The sequence below is a fragment of the Eurytemora carolleeae genome, unplaced genomic scaffold (genome assembly GCF_000591075.1).
Source record: "Eurytemora carolleeae unplaced genomic scaffold, Eaff_2.0 scaffold221, whole genome shotgun sequence".
NCBI classification, from domain to species: domain Eukaryota; kingdom Metazoa; phylum Arthropoda; class Copepoda; order Calanoida; family Temoridae; genus Eurytemora; species Eurytemora carolleeae.
The window spans coordinates 325,863-347,977 of record NW_019396278.1 but is presented as its reverse complement, the minus strand read 5'-3'; the positions used below and the strand labels follow the sequence as shown (position 1 = coordinate 347,977).

The window sequence follows — 22,115 nt, the reverse complement described above, 5'->3', positions numbered from 1 at the left end:
TTTTAAAACACGAAGAATAAAGTTGAAGAAAAAGAAGATTTTTGTTAATTTCTTTGTGATCCGGTTTAACTCATGGTTGGTAAAGAAAATTTGTAAGCAAAAAAGTTTGTTCACAACCCATATCAACCGGTTTTGACCATATTTAGACGACTTTTATTATGTTAAATCTGAGTCTGATGCAGTCAATTTAAATCCTTTTATTGTCCTGCGAAATAGAGCTTAAAATGGGGCCCGCACAAGTTAGTACACATTTTGCATGTAGCTTGTATAGTGCAACAGTACGGTATGTGCAGTACAGTACAACGTACTGCGGAAGTGAAAAGGTTTGTTTAAGTACGTATTAAAATCACAATAATCACTGTTCGATAGGAAAAAATTAGGGTTTATAAAAAGTGTCACAGTTGACAGCTTTCAGTTGGGAGGGGGGGGGGGGGCACAGCAGGGGTCTGCGTTCAGTAATTTCAGTGCAAGAAAAAGAGGGGGGGCAAATATGATTGCCTTTGTCATTTTTACAGTGCAATGTCATTACCATTTTTAACTTAAATAAATAAATTAATTAACTAATTAAAAGCTTTGGGTTTAAATATTTTGTCTGTCGATTATTGACCAGGGGTTAGAGTTGGCCTGAAGCATTTTAGGACGTTTTATAAAGGACAAGAATAGGCTAAATATGTCCTTTATTTGATGTGTCTGAACACAAGATGCTTCTTTATAAGTTTTCCCTCAGCTCCCAATTATCTAAAGAAAAATATCAAAATCATCCAATATATGAATAACAAAAAAAAGAATGAAAAAAAGGTAAAAGAGATAAAAGAAGAGTCAAACGGTAAAAGAGATAAAAAAGAATAAAACGGTAAAAGAGATAAAAGAAGAATTGAACGGTAAAAGAGATAAAAGAAGAATAAAAAGGGAAAAGAGATAAAAGAAGATTAAAAAGGGAAAAGAGATAAAAGAAGATTAAAACGGTAAAAGAGATAAAAGAAGAATAAAACGGTAAAAGAGATAAAAGAAGAATAAAACGGTAAAAGATATAAAATAAAAATAAAAAGGGAAAAGAGATAAAAAAGAATAAAACAATAAAAGAGATAAAAGAAGAATAATACGGTAAAACCAAACTAAAGAGGAGAATATACATGCAAATGAACATAAATAAAATATAAAATAAAAATACAACAATAAAAGACTTAAAAAATTGAAATAAAAAAACTTAAAACAACCTTAGTCTTACTTCTGCATTGGGCAATTCTCTTTCAGCACTGCTCTCTCTAAAGCAATATAAAATCAGGATTTTTATTTAAAAGTCTTGTAAATTTGGTAATGTATGAACACTTTAAATTTCACTTTTACTATAGCCAATCTTACATATAAGAATACATAACAAGAGCGCATGATATGTCGTCTTTAAATATATTTACAGGGTTACCCACAAAGGATGAGACTTCAGAGACGACTGCACGGAATTTATTAAGTCTTTGTTCTTTAATTTATGATTTCTCGTAATTGTCAGCTAATCTCTTCAATTAGTTTCTCATTTATAGAGGCAGAAAGCCAAGTTCATTCAATATATTTGAAGAGCTATAGGTGGTCATTACAGTGTCGTCCTTTGTGGCTAACCCTGAACTTTTGTATAAATCGAGTGTTCTATATCAAACCCTTCTTTAGAATCAAAATGATTATAATGCAATCTTTGGACTTAAGAATAGTTTATGTCAAGTTATGATTCAAAAATATTATTCTCAAAAAATTGACTGTTTAACTCAGAACAATCTAAGAACCCCTAAATAAAGGACAAAATGTCTCTGATAAAAGTACAAATAAAATGTTAAGATTATTGTTAGAAATATATTCTTGTCGGAACATCGGGCAGAAAAGTTATTTATTCAATTTTTAAAATTTAAAAAATCTTTTTCCAAAAATTCTTCTTGTAGTCAGCATATTTGATATTTAGTCCTATCATATTATTGTATTCTTCATTAATGCAAACTTTAAATATTTTTAAATATTGAAGATCTAACGGGAATGAAAAATTGGACATTAATTTTTTCCATTCTTTTTCATACTTATTACCTAAAAAAAATCATTTCCCCACTTCAGTGAATACAATTCTAAAATATCTAAGTTCTGGTGAAATAATATAATTTTCAAAAGAGGGGGGATATACATCCCTGGCAAAATTATCGTAAGGGGAATGATTGCATATTTCAAATCTCCATAATTTTACAATTTTTGGAATTCAAAACAAAAGAGAATCTTACAGATATGCTTCAGAATCATCTTTCTCGTGAATAGCTAGTTTTGTAAATCATGAATATTTTCTGTAAATTATTATACTGCTGTTTTCAGGCGCGTAGTGGAGGGGGGGCGGTACCCCTGTGCCCCCTCTTGACATGCACCCCCATTTTATGATTATTTCTCAAATTCTTTCTTGTGCCTTAATCTTATTTACAATATTTTTTTCGCGGGGTTTCATTTAAAATGATTGGTAATTATGGTCAGATGACTAATAGTCAGCTTTCAGGTAGATTAATATAGATTTTAAACTTTATTTTTTCTTAATACCGGTTTTTTAGGGGGGGTACACAGTAACCGTTAGGGGGGTGCTTACGCGCGCCAAAAGTGCACATCCCCCCTAGGATAAACCTCCACTACGCGCCTGGTTGTTTTTCATGTATACATTCAATAAGATTTATTTGGTTTCTGATTTCAAAAGAAATCGAGCCTTATTTTATAATCCCTATATCTATGCAACCCATTATCGTAGACCGTAGATATTTCAAACTGTGAATTCTGTTTGTTCTAATAATTTTTATTATAAAATACTGGTATGCTTACATCATCAGGCCGGTTGGAAAGATATAGGATAAGTATCTTTGAGTTTGTGGCATTATTTGTAAACTGTATTTTAGATTGGTAAAAAAATCTTCTATATTATATGTTGGCTTCCAAACCTGGATAATCTCGGTAAATGAATTAATAAACGTGCTTTGCTTATTTAATTAGAATGTCTGGAATCCCTCCATGGAAATATTTCGGAAAATTCTAATAAATACCAGAACAGAATTATAAAATAACAAAATAAGAATGAGGAAACAAAATAGTTATTTTTTTGCGAAGGTGTTTTTTTTAAATGCATAAAATTCTGTAAATTTTGTAATATCCATTCCACTCTAGCTTTTTTTATGACATTTAGATTAGTATTCGTTTATTGACATACAAAACGTCTAATTTTCCCAATGGTTCTTTAAGAAACACCCTGGAATTATATATATCAACATTAGTTCAGTTTTTATGGGTTGAATGCATAGAGATAAAGTCTTTTACAGTTAATCTTAACAATCTTTAAATTTAAACTTCACATAAATAATGTCCATATGCTCCATGCACAATCTGTATTGCTTTAATCGCTATATTCAAAATTTCATTGTTTTATCACATTCTCTAAATAGGATAATACAGCGCTCAAAATATAAACAAATATTTAACCACAAAATCCTACAATTTATCTTCTTCTTTTTAGTTTAAAAATCGATAATACTATTTTTTCCTTGTAAAAATGCTTTTTAACTTTAATTTTGTCTTAGAATATCTATTTTGTATTACTCCCCCCTACCCTAATAATAATATTATAATATTATGATAATATTTCACCCCTTGTAAACAATAAGAATTTTTTTACCTTGATGTTTTACTGCTGAGTGCTAGCAGCTTCATCTGCCTGCTGACCGCTATCGCGTTGTATGCTTGCTAAACATATAAGGTCAAGTTAGATATTTAAATAACAACGTATCTTTTTAATTAAAGAACTTTCTGTGTAATTTTAGCGATGGCTAAGAAACCGTCGTTTTTCCAACTAAAAGCGACAATTATCGACCAATGTTTTTTTCAATTCTACAAATTAGGAAATGCAATTTTACAAAAGCCACGTGAGTAATTTATTTTTAGTTAAATGTTTAAATGCTTGGAACGATTTTAAATCTTCAGAGAGCAGACCACAATTTAGAAATTTAAAAAAGGGCTTCTGGGCTGTACATTTTTTCAGTCATCTAGGATAAACCCATATTAATTTTCTTTGGGTTGGATTCCCAAAATGTACTTTTTAAAAACTATTTTAGAGAATTGATCAATAAATATATTTTCTGTAAGATCTCAACATAATTAAAATTGATGAATAAATAATTTTTGAACGATCTAAATATAATTAAAATTGATCAATAAATAACTGCTGCATATTCAATTTTACACCACCATGCTCCCATGCATGCATGCATTAAATATCCAAACTTAAAAAATTTATCATGCAGAACTAACATAATTCTAAACCATCTTAAATAACACTAAAGAGGGGGTTTCCGAGAAATATAAGGAAGTATAGAATAAACCATAATAAAATCTCACTTTCAAGACCCCAAAAAAATGCTTCTCTTTTTGGAGGCTTAGTTGTTCATGCTAGATAATTTTAGAAATCATGCAATACATTTTTATTTGAATTTTCTTTTACAGATAAATCGGATAGGTGTAAAAGTAGTGTTGGTTAATTGATATTTGTTCTATTAATATTTATCATATACCCTGTTCTTGTAACTTCCCTAGATAGATAAAACTGATAGTTTTCAAACAGACAGAGGTATTTTAATGGCTTACCAAAACCCTTTTAGAATTGTTAGGAGTCAAGTTTCAAATATTCCACTCAAATATTATTTTCTTCAGTTGTAAGAATATTGTATGTCCTAGGTCTGCAGGAAAGCTGGCAGTTCTCAAAATATTTACAAGGTTTTAAACAGCAAAAAAGTTGATCCCAATAAACAAATCCTCCTTTGCTCTGCTTGCCTATAGTGCCTACGCCCTTAATTCCAAACCCTTTAGCTAAAAGTTACCAATACACAAATTGTCAATATTGATGTATTTGATAGCTTTAGAGGGAGCTCTGGGAATCTACATTACATTTTTCACCAAATATTCATATTATGGATACAGTGTGTCATATTAAAAAGTATCATTAATTGTATCCTAAATAATGCTGTTTTTAGTAGGACACACTGTATTACCTCTTACCGGTTCAAATCTTTGATTTTTTTTAAAGAATAATGAGATTTTTACGACCGACGACGCCTCAAAACTATTTGACAAATTTTAAAGAACCAAAAGTAAATCTACGTTTTTTCATATATTTCTTTTTTTAATTTACTGGAATTGTCGCAAACATTGGTTTTATCATGAAACCATTATATTATCCTTTCACAAAAATTAAACTTTTTTACCAAACTAAAGGGCGACTTTAAAAAATGTATAGAACGGAATTTCTTTTACGAAATTCCGATTTAATTGGAACATTTTTTCCTGCTAGATAGATAGATACAATATATTTATACAATTATCTTCAGGCTAAATGAACTCAACAAAACCAGAATAAGGATTAGAACTCGAGTACTTACACTAGGGTTCAGAACGGTATGGTTTGGTATTTAAAAGGCTAATTCGGCTCAATCGGATCAAAATGTCATGTATAAAATAAATTGGATGTTGTTTAAAACGGAAACGACATTTTGATTTTATTATTTTTAAACCACCTTGGTAGCACTCTCCCTTTAAAAATATTTCGAATTAAAAGTTGAGAATAAATACAATAAACTACACAATTTCATAATTTAAAAGCAAATATGAAATTTGAAAGTTAATATCGAACAAACTTTAAATATTTTAATCACTCAACTAAACTTGGGGATTAAATTTCAAAGTTCTGAAAATTTTGGAATGATTATCATGTTATTTTTAATTCCTTTCATTAATCCTTCAACAAGCAATTACAAAAAAATGCGCAATTTCCTGATGTACAAACCCCCTGAAATAACATAACTTGCAAAACTGGACCTCTTGTGGCCACTTCTAAAACCTCGGGCAAAGTTTATTTCCTATAAAAGGGACTGTAGCTTAAATTAAAGTGACCTTTTAGTTAAATTTTCATATGATAATTGAAGACAGAGAACTCAGAGTATTATCTCTGAAATGGTGTTTATAAAAGAAAAAAAAATTGGAGTGTACGTTAGCGTAATGTATGAACTCAAAGCGGACGATGTCATATTTATTCCAGGAAAATCTAGAATATTCTTTGTCCAACGGGGTTTTCAACAATTTAAATGTGAATATTTATATTCTGCCACTTCTATAAAGTTAATTTTAATATTCATTTCATTAAAAACTGCTGCAAACAAAGTGTTCAACAAGTACAAGCGTTTCTGTAGAAAATAAGGAAAAGTATCTCGATCCTTCATCAGTCAAAGGGTTACAGAGTACAGTTGTGAATCGTGGCTGCCCCTCTTTACATATACGGTTACTTAAAAATACGCTTTCAGTCCCTTTAAGTGGTAGAATTAACTATCTAGGATGCGTGTTCCTTTTTAAATTATTATTTACATATTTTTACTCCGCAGGCAAATTGGTTTTAAATCTTCAAAAGTCTTTGCCTGCGGTAATGTGTGGACTTATAGAGGGAAGGGATGTGTGTCTTCTCATCCGACCTCGAGGAAACGTATCTTAAGGGTTCTAGACATCTGGATTTCCGAGAAAACAATTATATTTCTACTCTTGAACCAGAATTAACTGGAAAACTTATTTTGAAAACGGAATTCGTTGACTTTTGACACAATTTTGTATTCCAGATGGAATCTACTAGATAAATAGGTTTGTTTCCTTGAGGTAGATTTACATCAAGTGGCATCATATTAGATCCGCTTTTTAGCATTCTAGGTTTTTGTCTTTTAAAGGCTTTGAGAAAAATCGACATGTTTGATTTTATTACACAATGTAGGTTGTTAACTTAGGTAGATAAATAATGTTTCTAAACGATAACAAACAATTGGTTATATATGCTTTCTCTAGTCTTATATATTTTGACGGTGCTTACATTTTGCAAAATGGAAAAAATAAACTTGATAAGAAATCAATTTTTAAAATAAGCTTATTTTTAAATTATACTGAGGAGTCCCTTGCAGCTTACGAAAACAATTTAAACCTAGAATATTTAAAAAAGGATGAAATATTGACTTAACATTTAATCTTTAAGCGCAAAATCTGTTGTGTACCAATTTAATTTGTGTTTTAGAATATTAAACTAAAGAAGTAAAAGTCTAAAACCATTTCTTATATGTAGTTAACGCAAATAATATTTCATGTTAAAATAGCATATGCACAAATTTTACCACTTAAAGTATAATTTTCTGGTTCTATGAGATAGTTAAGCACACATATACTGAAGGAATTTAATTGCCAACGCGTCGCAATTCGTTTTTGTCATGGAATTTTAAATGATGATTTAAATGCGTTAAATGTATTCATGTTTTTTTTTAAATATGATCAAATCAGTATTTGAAAACAAAGGAGTATTTGTTATAAGTTGAAAATATTAATCAAAGTTAAAAATGAAATATTTATGGTAAAAACTTTGAAGAAAACTTCGAAAGTGACGAAAATTAAATTTCCCCTAGTTGATTGCAATACAGATCTAAATGATTTGCATTGAATATTGTACTTTTCCAGAATAGCATCATACTAATTTCGTTGAGAAGGATTTTTTTACCAGTAATTTATAACTTCCAAGTTTTTTCTACCCTTGACATTTTTAAAAAATGTGGCAATTTTTTTTAAATCATGATAAAGTGAATAAAAAGTATAGAATTTAAAGCAATATACATATTTCAAGGATAAAAGCTAATTCCTTAACTAATAATTTCTCTGTTCATACAAAACTGTGTGTTTAAAGGGACTGTGAGCGTAAATTTTAGTGACCAGCTCCATACAAAGATGGGAATGACTTGCGCATTTCTACTGCAGGAAAACATTAGGATAGATCAGAATTAAACCATTTTGAACCTAGAAAAACGACAACACCTTCCACATTATTGATTAGATAAAGGTTTCAAGGTTAATCGGACATTGTCATCTTTGCATGAAGAGTCATGTGAAATTAAGCTTCCAAGTCATTTTTCTTTAGTTTACTGTTAGGTAAGTGTAGGCCGGGGTAAAACTACAAAAGTGCAACATTTATTCTATTTAAAATCTGGCCTCAAAAAGAGAAGACCTACTATACAGTGCCAGGGAGATATATTTTACAAGAGTAATTCTTTAGATTAACATCCTTTAGTGTTATCCGTTCACCTGCAGGGGCCATTGCATCCTGTTCTGTTATAGAACAGTTCTCATTTGCAAGAACCGGTTTAGCTCCTGCTTGAACCGGTTTCTGTGGGAGAAGTTGGTTGCTAGATAGAGCCATTCTCTGCATCTTATGCACCAACACAATCGCATGCATTAGTTGCTAAATAAAACCAGGTGTAATTGCTTTCTCAACTTTACACCTTTTGCTGCACCAAAAAAAATGAGAAGACAAAAATGTTAAATAAATATTTTAGACAAAAATGTTTTTATTCATAGTTTTGAATTTGAAATTTTGATAAACGAAGGATAAAAGGACATGGAAACACCCACAATGAGCATACATTTAGATTACGAAGAAATAATTTAGGATAACCTAACTTAATAAAATAGAGGCAACTGCCAAACACTACCAAATATAGAGCTGAGTAGGCGTTTTATAGATATACAAGTCTAATTTAAGTGTTTCAAAATCTTTTGTATGCAAAAGTAAAAATGATTAAAAAATGACCCTCCATGCATGGATGGCAATGCCTGATTTACAACGGTACCCTTGAAATTTTGGTCTTATCAAAAGTATTTTGTTCTGGCTTGAAAAGTGCTTATTTCTAAAAGTTTCTTCATTACTTCTTATAAACAAGAAATTCGCGAGCCAATTTCGCAGAGAAACCGCAATTGAAAATGAACAGTTTAAAGAAACAAAAACATGGATATCTAATTCATACTTGATCAGACAAAGCTTTTATGGGTACTGCTGTAAAACAGGCATTGCCATCTTTGCACGGAGGGTCAGTTGAAATTGCGCTTATAGCCCCTTATATGACCTCTGGTTTCCATCACCTATTGTAATACATTGCGTATATAGTGTTCAATGCCACTCTATGTATACAATAACAACAATCAAATTATTAAAATTTGGAGAAATGTAAACAAAAGAGGATTTAAGAAAAATGGAGATACACCCCTGATGATAATTATTTCAAGACTTGAATTTTACGTGACTGAAGCTTATTGCAAATCATCTATTTAATTTACATTTCTCCGTTTAAAATTTAATCATGCTGTTTAAAAACTACGAAAACAACAACCGTCAAAGCTTTAAGAACACCAAAACATCAGATTTCAAACATGTCCTTTAATAAATTATTCCATCACCAAAATATTGTCTCCAATAGAAAAAAAAATATATAAAAAAGATTAAATGTTGTGCAACTAAATTGCAAATGCTCAGTGCCATATTGTTTTAAGCACTCCTACTTACCCGCCATCTGGACTTGGCGAAGTTTTTCTTCAGCTGTTCTGACACAGTTGCATGGATATTCCTCTCAGACTGAGAACCGGTTATCCATTTGTGTTGCAGGGACAGACTGAAACATAAAATGATAAAAAGGAAAGTAAATATTGAGAATATGGAAGGTTAGGCTTTATGTGGCTCAGAAAAAAATGTTTTCCTGGTTTTTGTTTCATAAAGATATAGATTGGAATTCTATTTGATTGTGCAATTTTAAACTTGGCATTAGAAGAATAATTTATTTTTATAATTTTTATTATTAAAACTTCAATTCTATATTTTTATACAACAAATGTTATTTTAGTCCCCCCCCCCCCCTTTTATATAGCCAAGAAGGGGGAGTGGGAATCTTAAAATAGAAGCTTGGCTGATTGCATGTAATCATTTGATAATTATATCAGCTATAGAGGAGAAAGTTTCAAAACTTTTTCAAGAAAGTTCTTTAACTTTATAGACGCAGTGGTTGTAGACATTAAAGAAATGTGAAGTCAAAAATTAAAGGTTAGCTTAAAGCTTGAGAATAAAAAGTTTATTTTGGAACAGAGGGCAGAGGGATGATAAATAACGAAAAGATGAAAAACAGGAAGGAAGAATTGATGACCAGATTTTGGAACCATTTTTGCATTAAACGTGAATGGAAAAATAATTAACAGCTATAAACATAAACGGAACGGTTTTTTTTAAAACGGTGAATTTCGTTAAGAAGAAGAATAAACATAGGTAAACTTTTATAGTGCCGTTAATTCTACAAATATAATCAAAACGATTTCATGAAACGTTAACGAATATAGTTAAACTGCTATTGCCGTTAATACTCTGGTAGACCGTTAACGGTCTGCGCCGTTAACGTTAATGTAAAACCTTAACTCGCGGTTATTTAAAAAAAAGACGGTCTAAATGCCGTTAACGAACGAACTTGCCGTTCTTAATTTTAAAATTAACGGCTACTTAAATTTTACTTATTTAACAGTTGGAACTAACAGTTAACGGAACGACTTGAAAAAGTTGGAACGTGCCCAGGCCTAGCCATGCAACCTTTTTTCCTGTTGTATAAAAAATCTCAAATAATTCGCAGATTTTCTAGTTCTCATTGGCGGATTTCTAAACATGTTAACAAACAGATCAGCCAAATATAAATATAAAGATGAAAAAGCACATGGTATTGATGACAATTTGATCAACAGGCGACAGCGTTACTTACTCGCATGTTAGACGTTGTTCCACATTAACACACATCAGGTTTCTGATGAAGTCCTTGGCGTCGTCACTGATGTCATCCCAGTAGGGGGAATCAAACTCAAATTCTCCTTTACAAAAAAACATTGAAATTAGATACTTAAACATTTTTTTAAATGGCACAAATGCATTGATTTAAAATTTATCTTTTTAGAGTTTTGGATATATCAGGTAATTTTTAAAGCGTAACAGAAATGCCGTGAATTGGAGGTACTCCTGAACAACGTTTTAAAAATCTAACTTATTCTAAATCTTAATCTAAAACTTAATCTAAATTATGTTCAATTAAATTTATGATCTTACAGAATATTTTTTTCAAATATCCTTGAAATTTCACCATTTGAAATCTGTATAAAGGTTTGGCTCGTTTGTGAACAGACCCATTTCACTTAGTTTGTGATTTAATAAGTGTCTATTTGCTTTGTAAAACATGAAATATACACTTTAAGTATTGCTAAAAAGTCGTCTTTATATTTCAGAGTTTTCTGGTCATCACTGTATGTTCTCAACACAGAAAACTAAAATTGGGAAATTTCATTTCCCCTGCTTGAGATATGATAACTAAACATCTTTCTTTCCTTAACATAATATCAAATATGTTTGCTTCCCTTGACAAACAAACTTACAAATATGTTCCTTAGGTTGACATAATATCTACAATAATTTCCTTTCATTGATATAACAACTAAACAATTTCCTTTCCTTGGTATAATAACTACAATAATTTACTTCCATTGACATAATAAGTACAATAATTTCCTTTCTTAAATAATAATTTTACCTTTCAGAATTTGAGCAAATAAATTTGCATCATTTTCATCATAAAACGGAGGGTATCCACACAAAAGGATATAGGAAATAACACCTAGAGAATAAAAAATTAATGCAGATTTATATTGATGATTGAAAATAAAACATCGATAATGATGATACCTATACTCCAGACATCCACAGCTTTTCCGTAGGGTTTCTGGGCCAACACCTCTGGAGCAACGTAGCCTGTCGGTCAAACCATGTTAAAACATTTCCAAGATGCACTGTTATGGAAAAAAATCTTGGACAATGTTGCAAAAGGTTAAAATTTTCAGAAACGTGCATATCATGTACGTCATCCTTTCTGATAATCAATCATTTTTGTCTTAAACACTTTATTAAACCCAACCAGTATTTGTTCAGTGCAGTGCATTGAGGAGTTAGGAATTTGAGAAGAATATTAATATGTGAAAATAGTGAAGGGTGAAGTTTTATTGGTTTTAAACTCGTTAAAACTAGTATTAAACTTCAAGTTTCCAACTTTTTCTCCAGCTTGTCATAAACCGCTTTTAAACTGGTTCCTGGTGTTCCACATGCTGTTGCCATGACACCACTGTCCTCCATCTTGGATAGACCGAAATCACTGATCATGATTTTGCTGTCAGGTTCAGGACTGTAAACAGGTAAAAATTAAATAATTTATTTATTAATTTCAAGATTGATTAGTTCTTAAAATATACAATATTTATTTTTGGTCTTGGTTTGTGTTTATGAATTTGATGTATAATCGATTAGAAATAAAAAAGGACAATTTTTGCTCCAAACTCAAATTTTCTAGTTTCTATATCTATGCAAACCGTGTTATGTAAATTTATATTGTTTAATTAAACAGAATTCACAGTTAAAATACCAAAAGTTTACGAGATTGGGTTGCAAAGATATAGGGATTAAAAATCAGAGTTTTAAAAAATTTGGCGAAAAATTTACAATGTTAACAAAATTTATTGCAACACAAATACTTGTTATAATGTATGTGTTTTCATAAAATATTTGGACTTTTTTGGTTCCTTTTAACCAAATTTTTAAAACCATTTATTTTTTATACGAAATTCATCATGTAGAATATACCTATAGTATAGAAGATTTTCTGGTTTAAGATCCCTGTGTACCACCCCCTCTTCGTGCATATAAGATACTGCAGATAAAACCTAAACAAAATATTTATTAAAATGGCTTTTGTGATAAATGAAAATATTTTTTTTTAAAACGTTCCAATGAAATCTTTCAAGTTTATAGTATTTTTTTTTGTTGAAATATCTAAACTAAAATACTCAATACATCTGCCAATTATGTACTGTACTATGTACTGTGTTCTGTGTACTGTGTATTGTCTACTACGTACTGTCTAACCTGTCGGATGAGATCAGCTGCATCCTTCTCTGTGTAAGAACCTTTCTCAACAATACGGTCAAACAGTTCTCCGCCAGTCACACTGTACATAACAACTATTAGTTTAAGCCCATTGAACACTTTTGGGTTGCATGTAATAGTAGAACAACAGTTTTACAAACTGGTTTTCCGCCCAAATTGTTTATTTTCAGTTTCTAAATCTGGCGGGAAACATGTTTGTGTCTTCATTAACTCCTATTTCTAACTATACATACATTTGAATGCTTTGGCTAAAGCATAAAGTTATTTATGTGAATGTGGACCCCAATAAAAATATTTAAAAGGGTTGAAATTATTAGAATAAAAATTTGTAAGCGATTTCTTGAAAAATTAGTACGGAAGATTTTTTTCAATTTGTATACAACATGATTTCGACATTTTTCAAATAAAAAGATTCGTAACATCGGCTTTTAGATGATGAAAAACAAAGAATTTAGTAACAAAAACTGTAATTTGTGAGCTTTCTCCAGTGCGAACCAGAAAACTGTAGTATTGGAATATGACAATAAAGCAATATTAAGTTAATTTGATATTGTTACAAATTCAAATAGTTTTACAATTAAACTTATTAATTAAAATGGCCTGTTTTCACTACACAATTGACCTGTCATGTTCATTGGACAGTAAAAAGTCATAATTTTAGCCTAAATGTCGTCTTCACATTACAGAGTTTTCTGGTTCTCACTGTAGTGTGAATTTAAAAACTATTTTATAATACAAGAGGACAAAGAATACAATTTAGAATTTATTTCAAGTTTCGTCGTGTTTTCCATTAAGAAAAGTTTGAACATGTTTCCAGTGAAAATATAAATATTTGGCCAAATTTTAAACTTTTCTCCGCTTATCGAAGAATATATCAAACCTTTATTCAAAATTGTATTCTCAAAATTTAGGTATGTACAGTACGGAGAGCAGACAGGGTACGCCAAGAACTAACGTTGTACTGCAATTCAATTCAAAGCTTGCAGTACCCTATTGCACTGTCAGCAACATTCCAAAAATGGAAAAAGAAAATAAACTAAAATGGAAATAATGTTATAAACTAAAAATTTGCGTCCCAAATTTTGTTACAGTTGGTTGCAAGTTTTGATTCACCCTGTCCAGTGTAGAATTAGATTAAATAAACTGTAATAACATGATGTTATTCCGTCAACTGTTATTACAGGTATTAAAGCTAAACAATGTTTAAATAATCAAAATAAAGCAAAGCTAGAGTGCAAACATACCTACAAAAGCAAAAGTAACTAAACGAAAACAAAAAAAAACTTAACAAAATATAAATTGTAACATAACTAAATACAACTAAACGTGACAAAATATAAATTGTAACGTAACTAAATACAACTAAACGTGACAAAAAAACATGACAAAACACATATTTTTACTCACAGCTCCATAACCAAGAACACTTTTGTCTTATCCTCAAAGACCTCCAGTAGAGCGACTATATTCGGATGTTTTAATCTAAAAAGTCAACATTTTTGTTAATTATTTTGAAGAAAACTTACAGCTGCATCACGAGATACACGTTGCTGCGGCTTTCATATGCTTCAAGCAGTTTCACAACATTCTTATGCTTCAACCTTGCAACATATAGAATCGAAATAATATAACTCATTCTGTCCGAGATTGAATTACTATCTCTCAAGTTCTATTTTTCAATCTGTTTAATAACTAAATTCTTAGTAAATGTACCGCCTATGTACAACATTAACTACGGTACATGTGATCCCATGCCTTAAGCGCTTTCTTGTCAATTATCTTGACCGCGTACATATTTCCATCGTCTTTGCTTTCAGCCAGTCGGACTTGAGAAAACGCACCACTGAAAAAAAAAATTTAAAATTTAAAATTTTCGGTTATTTTTCATGAATCAACTTTTACACCGATAGATTTTAGTTTGTAGATATAGATAGTTGAGTAAATAGTAAAATTATAGATTATAGATAGATTTTAGTATGTAGATATAGATAGTTGAGTAAATAGTAAAATTATAGATTATAGATAGATTTTAGTATGTAGATATAGATAGTTGAGTAGGTAGTAAAATTAAAGATTATAGATAGATTTGAAAGATAGAATAGACTATATAAATAGATAGCTAAATATTTTGATAGATAGAAAAAAAACCTCGGTACATAGCAAATACATAAATTCAAATGTTTGACATAAATTAATTCACAATAATGATGAATCTTTTAAACTTTATTAAATAGAGAGTCAAGTTACCTGGCTTATACAGTTTACATTTCTATGGGTCTCTCTTTACATTTACTTTTGAATTATTTTAAAAAAACAAAGCTTTCAAAAAAAAAGTTTTTAATAATTCTAAATTCTGGATTTTATAACATGTTTCAGATCTTGAATGGCTTCTGGTTGCAAGTTGTACAACTTTTCTGCAGATTTACGGAAAAGAATGTTTAAATGCATTTTGCTGACAAACCAACAATTCCTTTTTTTCTCAAATTAACTGATTTAAGTGTATAAATTGTTTAGAAAACTCGTCTTTTAACTCTTATAAAACGTTATTTCAAAAATGAAAAAGGGGGTTTAATGTACAGAATAAAATCTTAAGAACAATAAGTGTTTTTTTATCTTCAGTTTCCAAACTCCAAATTTAAAAACAGGTTTTAAAAAGATTCTAATTTTGTCATTTTAGGATATAAAATTCTGAATTTTAATCTGTTAATCTGATGAAAAACATTAATCCATGTATATCAGCTCATAATTTAATACTTTGTTTTCAAAAGAACAACCTCTAAGATTCTGGATTTTGTTGCGAATCAGCTGCTGAATGTTAATTGTTTAAACTTGTATTTATACTGATTTTGAATCTCTCCTCCATTCTTGATTACATTTCTGGATTTTTCTGGATATATCTTTATACCGATTATTGGGTAGATAATACAAATACGGAGTAAAACGAATAATTATTTATTCGAAAATAGTAATAAATATATATTTTAAACACTCCTTGACATATTTCAATATTAATCTATCAAATAAATACTTGCAGAAAAGAAAAGAATATAAGAAAAAGTTATATTCTGTGTCTAGAGATAATGTGATTAATTTTTTTATATGAACAACAAAAAATATTCTGTAATTCAGAAAATTGGTAATAAATATTTAGTGTTTCAGGAATAACTGAGTAAAATTGAATATTTAATGGAAGAGGAAAAAGTGAGTATTTTGAACCCCAGAACTCATATTATTTGAGATACAGAAGTCCCAAAAAACTCAAGAATCATAAATGTACCAAGAATTCTTAAATTATATTCAATATGACGTGTCACGTGCCTTCAAATTAAATAGAATAAGATCATAAGAAAATTACTGCAGAAAACAAGAAGCTGTTGTCCAAGGTAAATGTCTTATTGTACTTAACTAGAACTGTGATGGCATTGGTACGAAATAAACAAGAATTAAAATTTGACGAATAATAATTGTGTTATGAAATGAAATGAGTTCAAATATCTAAGTCAACTTTGAAAGTCTACGAAAAATGTCATGAACAGTAAAAAAACCGTCATTTTAAATTCCTGTAGTTAGAGAGATCCAAGTTCTAATAAATTACAGACGTGCCATAGTAACTTCATGTCTCTGTATCTATCAATATATCTATCTATCTATCTACTATACATATTTCTACTATTTATCTATCTATCTACAAATCAGTAATTTTCACCAAGATATAGGTATATAATGCATATCTATATCTTGGTATCCTAGAATCGGTATATATATATATATATATGAATCTTTTAATTTTGGTTGTTATACTTTGCATGGGAATATTAACCTTTAAAATGTTTTAGTCAAAACATAAAAGATAGATAGATAGATGATGGATAGATAAATGGATAGCAAAATAGATAAATATATGGAAAGATAGATAGATAGATACTTATACATATAGATAGATAGATAGATAGATAGAAAGATAGATAGATAGATGGATAGATAGATAGATAGATAGATAGATAGATATATAGATAGATAGATATATTAGAAAGATAGATAGATAGATAGATAGATAGATAGATAGATAGATAGATAGATATATAGATAGATAGATATATTAGAAAGATAGATAGATAGATAGATAGATAGATAGATAGATAGATAGATAGATAGATAGATAGATAGATAGATAGATAGATAGATAGATAATAGGTATACAGATAGATAGATAGATAGATAGGATTTAAGAGTAAATTTCCTAGGATTAAATGCTTTCCATCAGCAGAAGAATTTGTTTAAACAGAATTTGATAAAGTTAGGAAAAGAGAGAGGATAGAGGAGGGTCGAAGGATTAAGAAGATAAAAGAAGGATGATGTAGTATTAAGAAGATGAGATAAGGATGTTGAAGGATTAAGAAGATGAGAGAAGGATGATGTAGAATTAAGAAGATGAGAGAAGGATGATGAAGGAATAAGAAGATGAGAAAATTATGATGAAGGATTAAGAAGATGAGAGAAGGATGATGAAGGAATAAGAAGATGAGAGAAGTATGACGTAGGATTAAGAAGATGAGAGAAGGATGATGTAGAATTAAGAAGATGAGAAAATCATGATGAAGGATTAAGAAGATGAGAGAAGGATGGTGTAGTATTAAGAAGATGATAGAAGGATGATGAAGGATTAAGAAGATGGTGGAAGGATGGTTTAGGATTAAGAAGATGAGAGAAGGATGATGAAGGATTAAGAAGATGAGAGAAGGAAGATGAAGGAATAAGAAGATGAGAGAAGGATGATGAAGGAATAAGAAGATGAGAGAAGGATGATGAAGGATTAAGAAGATGATAGAAGGATAATGTAGGTTTAAGAAGATGAGAGAAGGTTGATGAAGGAATAAGAAGATGGTGGAAGGATGGTGTAGGATTAAGAAGATGAGAGAAGGATGATGTAGGATTAAGAAGATGAGAGAAGTATGATGTAGGATTAAGAAGATGAGAGAAGGATGATATAGGGTTAAGAAGATGAGAGAAGGATGATGTAGGGTTAAGAAGATGAGAGAAGTATGATGTAGGGTTAAGAAGATGAGAGAAGGATGATGAAGGATTAAGAAGATGAGAGAAGGATGGTGCAGGGTTAAGAAGATGAGAGAAGGATGATGTAGGATTAAGAAGATGAGATAAGGATGATGTAGGATTAAGAAGATGAGAGAAAGATGATGTAGGATTAAGAAGATGAGAGAAGGATGATGTAGGATTAAGAAGATGAGAGAAGGATGATGTAGGATTAAGAAGATAAGGAATACATATATGAAGACAATATAAAAAGAGAACTAATATCTAATATCTAATATCTAATATCTAATATCTAATATCTAATATCTAATATCTAATATCTAATATCTAATATCTAGATAAAAAAAGAGAATTCTACTCACGTTCCAAGGATATCCTTTAGATCATATTTGTCTTCAACACTCGGCACCTTCTTATCCTTCTTCTCCTCCTTCTTCTCCTCCTTCCCCTTGCTGCTCTTCCCAAACAACGGCATGGTGCACGTAAAATACGCGCGGTTCACTGTTTACTTGATCTGTAACTGTTATCTCGTCACAACCCTATGCGCTCTTGTCTAAGCTTTGTGCTTAACTGTTCCGTGCACCAGAGGCGTTGCCGCGCGTTTAGCCTTGAAAGGTTTACGTTCACCGTATAAGCGCGCTTGATGTCAGGCGCCGGACGATCTACTGACTGTAGGATAGTTTACTCTCTAGAAGAGTTTACAAAAACCAGTTTTTGATGAAGCGTGTGCTGAGAGACGTTGTGAGCACATCTTAACCCTCTCCTGTATACACTGGAATATAGAGATATATCATATATATATATGGAGATATAACGGTTAAAAAATCTATTCAGGGAGATTCGTAAGACTATGGATTAGTAAGATGGCATTTGATTAATTGTGTCACTGTGTGCGTATTTGATATTTAATAAAACAAATAGTGTTAACAGTAGCTGGAAAATTAACTTAATTAGTGAAATAGGTCTGGGTACGCTGCACAATTTCTGCATTGGTATATTTTGACAGTTTCATGTTGTTGCACTGTTATCATATTTAAATGGTTACCCATAACGGATGAAAGACCTTTTCCTTATTGAAGTCGGGTTTTTTTTCGTTACTTAATATGTGCGGCTGCGTCAAACCAAGGTTTTAGTAGCAAAAATTCGTCTTTAAATGTCTTATATTTTACCACGTAAAAATGCAGATAAATCAAATAACATACAAAATCATAAATAAATAAAAACTGTTCTATCATAAAGTTAAACTTTCAATTTTTACACTCTGATTAACTCTAAAAGATGGATTTGAATAAAAAATGCGAATTATCTACCAAGAGCGTAGACTAAAAACTGTTAAAAGAAGTTAAAAGAAAGTTTTCAACGAGTAAAGAAAGTTACGGAGTTATATAATGCCATAAAGTTTTGAGAGCTGAATAATTAAGAATTATAAGGTTTGAGTTAAAAAATTGTATTTCAATATTATATTAAAAAAAATATACTGGGAGTGAGTAAAAAACCCGGAATTAGTAACAATAAAAACAATTTTTTCGGAAGGTAAATGTTTTAGGCTTAAAAAAATGAAAATGTAATTAACAAAATGCAAAAATATTTTTATATTTACTAATGTAATATGTATGAAACTTTGGAATATAATATATAATCGATTTCTAAAGAAAAAATGATTTTTCACAGATAACTGTTCGCAGATTTTTTGTTCTAAGTACCTATCCACTTAAAACATCAACCCTGCAAACATTTTTACAGTGTTCTGTAAAACACCGCTAATCCTGCAGTTGTTTACCCACCCTATATATAATACATTATACATACATACACAGTATTTTTCTATACATCAATCAATGGAACGAAGCATTAAATCAAAACTATGATAAAAAGAGTTCAAACTTTTAATAAAAACAAAAAAAAAATTTAAAGTATCAAATAAAAATTCATTAGAAATAAATTAGGATTGAACTTTGATGGTTTCTTTCCTTTCACTAATCTTCTAAAAGGACTAAAAAAGAAAGAAGAAAAGTTTAAATCTATTTATTTAAAGGATTGAATTGGATTCAGCCACTAAAACTTAAAGCCTTCAAATTTTTGTCTTATTAACTAAAACGCAAAAATAAGAATTAAGAATGATAGAAAAAAATGTATCTAGTTTCTTTAGTTGTAAACTGGAATTCAATGAAAAGAAAAATTTATGCCATTTAAATTGCATAGTCTAAACTTCTGAAGGTTAATTGATGACGCAATATTCAAAGAGCACAAGGAGAAATTAATGAAAAGGAATCAAAGTGTGGACGCATATTGATGACGCAAATAAGTGTGACATACATACGGTACCAGTACAAACGTCAGACCCACAAACAAAGAGAATAGAATATATATTAGAGGGGAATTTACTAGAAAAAAGTGTAAAACGGCAATTTTGTTGTACTGTTTCCATACTGCAGGTGTACTTCACATATTTATGCTATATAACCTTTTGGGCCCTGGNCCCTCTTGAATTATCTGGAATGGTAAATATCCCGCCATATCTTGCCAAATGGTTGACTAGATTTAATCTCCTAATGACGCGAAATGAATAAATCATCTATGTATTTTTTATTTCTGAACTCATGTCAGAACCATTTACTTAGATAATGAAGCTTGGATGAAATGCTATATTTTATAAATTGACAGGAAATCCAGAACGGTGTTTTCTGATTTCCAGAATTCAGAACGCAGTATATGCTGGTTTCCAGAATTCAGAACCCTGAATGCTGGTTTCCAGAATTTAGAACCCTAAATGCAGGTGTCCAGATTCAAAACCCTGAATGCAGGTTCCAGAATTCAGAACGCTGCATGCTGGTTTTCAGAATTCAGAACGCTATATGTGGGGTTCCAGAATTCAGAACGCTGAATGATGGTTTCAATAATTTGGAACCCTGAATTCATGTTTTCAGAATTCAGAACGCTGTATATGCTGGTTGCCAGAATTCAGAACCCTGAATTCAGGTTTTCAGAATTCAGAACGCTGTATATGCTGGTTTCCAGAATTCAGAACCCTGAATTCAGGTTTTCAAAATTCAGAACGCTGTATGCAGGTCTTCATAATTCAGAACCCTGAATGCAGGTTTCCAAAATTTAAAACGCTGTATGCTGGTTTCTAGAATTCAGAACGCTGTATGCTGATCTCCAGAATCCAGAACGATGTATGTAGGTTTACAGAATTCAGAACGATGTATGCTGGTTTCCAGAATTCAGAACGATCTATTCTGGTTTCCGGATTTAAGAACGCTGTATGCTGGTTTCCAGAATTCAGAACGATGTATGCTGGTTTCCAGAATTCAGAACGATCTATGCTGGCTTCCAGAATTCAGAACGATCTATGCTGGTTTCCAGAAATTCATTCAAACGTGTATATCCGTATAGAGCTATACATATGCGGTGCAGATTGAATATCATGTAGACGTATAGTTTCAAGTTACTTTCCATTATAATGGAATGTAGACGTATAGTTTCAAGTTACTTTCCATTTATAATGGAATGTAGACGTATGGTTTCAAGTTACTTTCCATTATAATGTAATGTATACGTATAGTTTCAAGTTACTTTCCATTTATAATGGAATGTAGACGTATAGTTTCAAGTTACTTTCCATTATAATGGAATGTTGACGTATAGTTTCAAGTTACTTTCCATTTTTAACAAAATGTAGTCGTATAGTTTCAAGTTACTTTCCAATATAATGGAATGTATACGTATAGTTTCAAGTTACTTTCCATTTATAATGGAATTTAAAAACGTATAGTTTCAAGTTACTTTCCATTTTTAATAAAATGTAGTCTTATAGTTTCAAGTTACTTTTCGTTTTACTTTTCAGAATTAAACATTATTCAACCCAAAAAACTGACACATCTTTCTACACTATTGATCAGATAAAGGTTTAAACGGTACTGTTGTGAATTTAACATGCCCTTCTAGATCTGGAGGGTTACTTGAGGATCACAAAAATCGAAACAAATTCAGAATAAAAAAATACATAAGCAAATTAGAGAATATAGAATATAGAATATAGAATATAGAATATACATATCAAAGTACAGAACTTAGCGCATAGCATACATTACTCGGAACATGGAATACAGTACACATAATAAAGAATTCAGAATAATTTGCAAAAATATACCTTTTCTGTGAGCTCTAATAACATTCTTTGTTCACATAAGTTCATATATTTCCT

General features: G+C 30.4%; 1 protein-coding gene across 1 annotated transcript; it reads right to left on the bottom strand.

Moving 5' to 3' along the window:
• On the bottom strand, positions 1-22,115 carry LOC111699996 (calcium/calmodulin-dependent protein kinase type 1). The gene is made up of 14 exons (XM_023470801.1): positions 22,062-22,115; positions 18,271-18,680; positions 14,598-14,699; positions 14,383-14,493; positions 12,836-12,917; positions 12,554-12,633; positions 12,007-12,098; positions 11,606-11,671; positions 11,454-11,537; positions 10,638-10,743; positions 9,407-9,512; positions 3,677-3,744; positions 1,218-1,265; positions 1-738 (listed from the first exon to the last, which is right to left on the bottom strand). The coding sequence occupies exons 2-14, from the start codon at positions 18,381-18,383 to the stop codon at positions 735-737; spliced, it is 1,062 nt and encodes a 353-aa protein (XP_023326569.1). The 5' UTR covers positions 18,384-18,680; positions 22,062-22,115; the 3' UTR covers positions 1-734.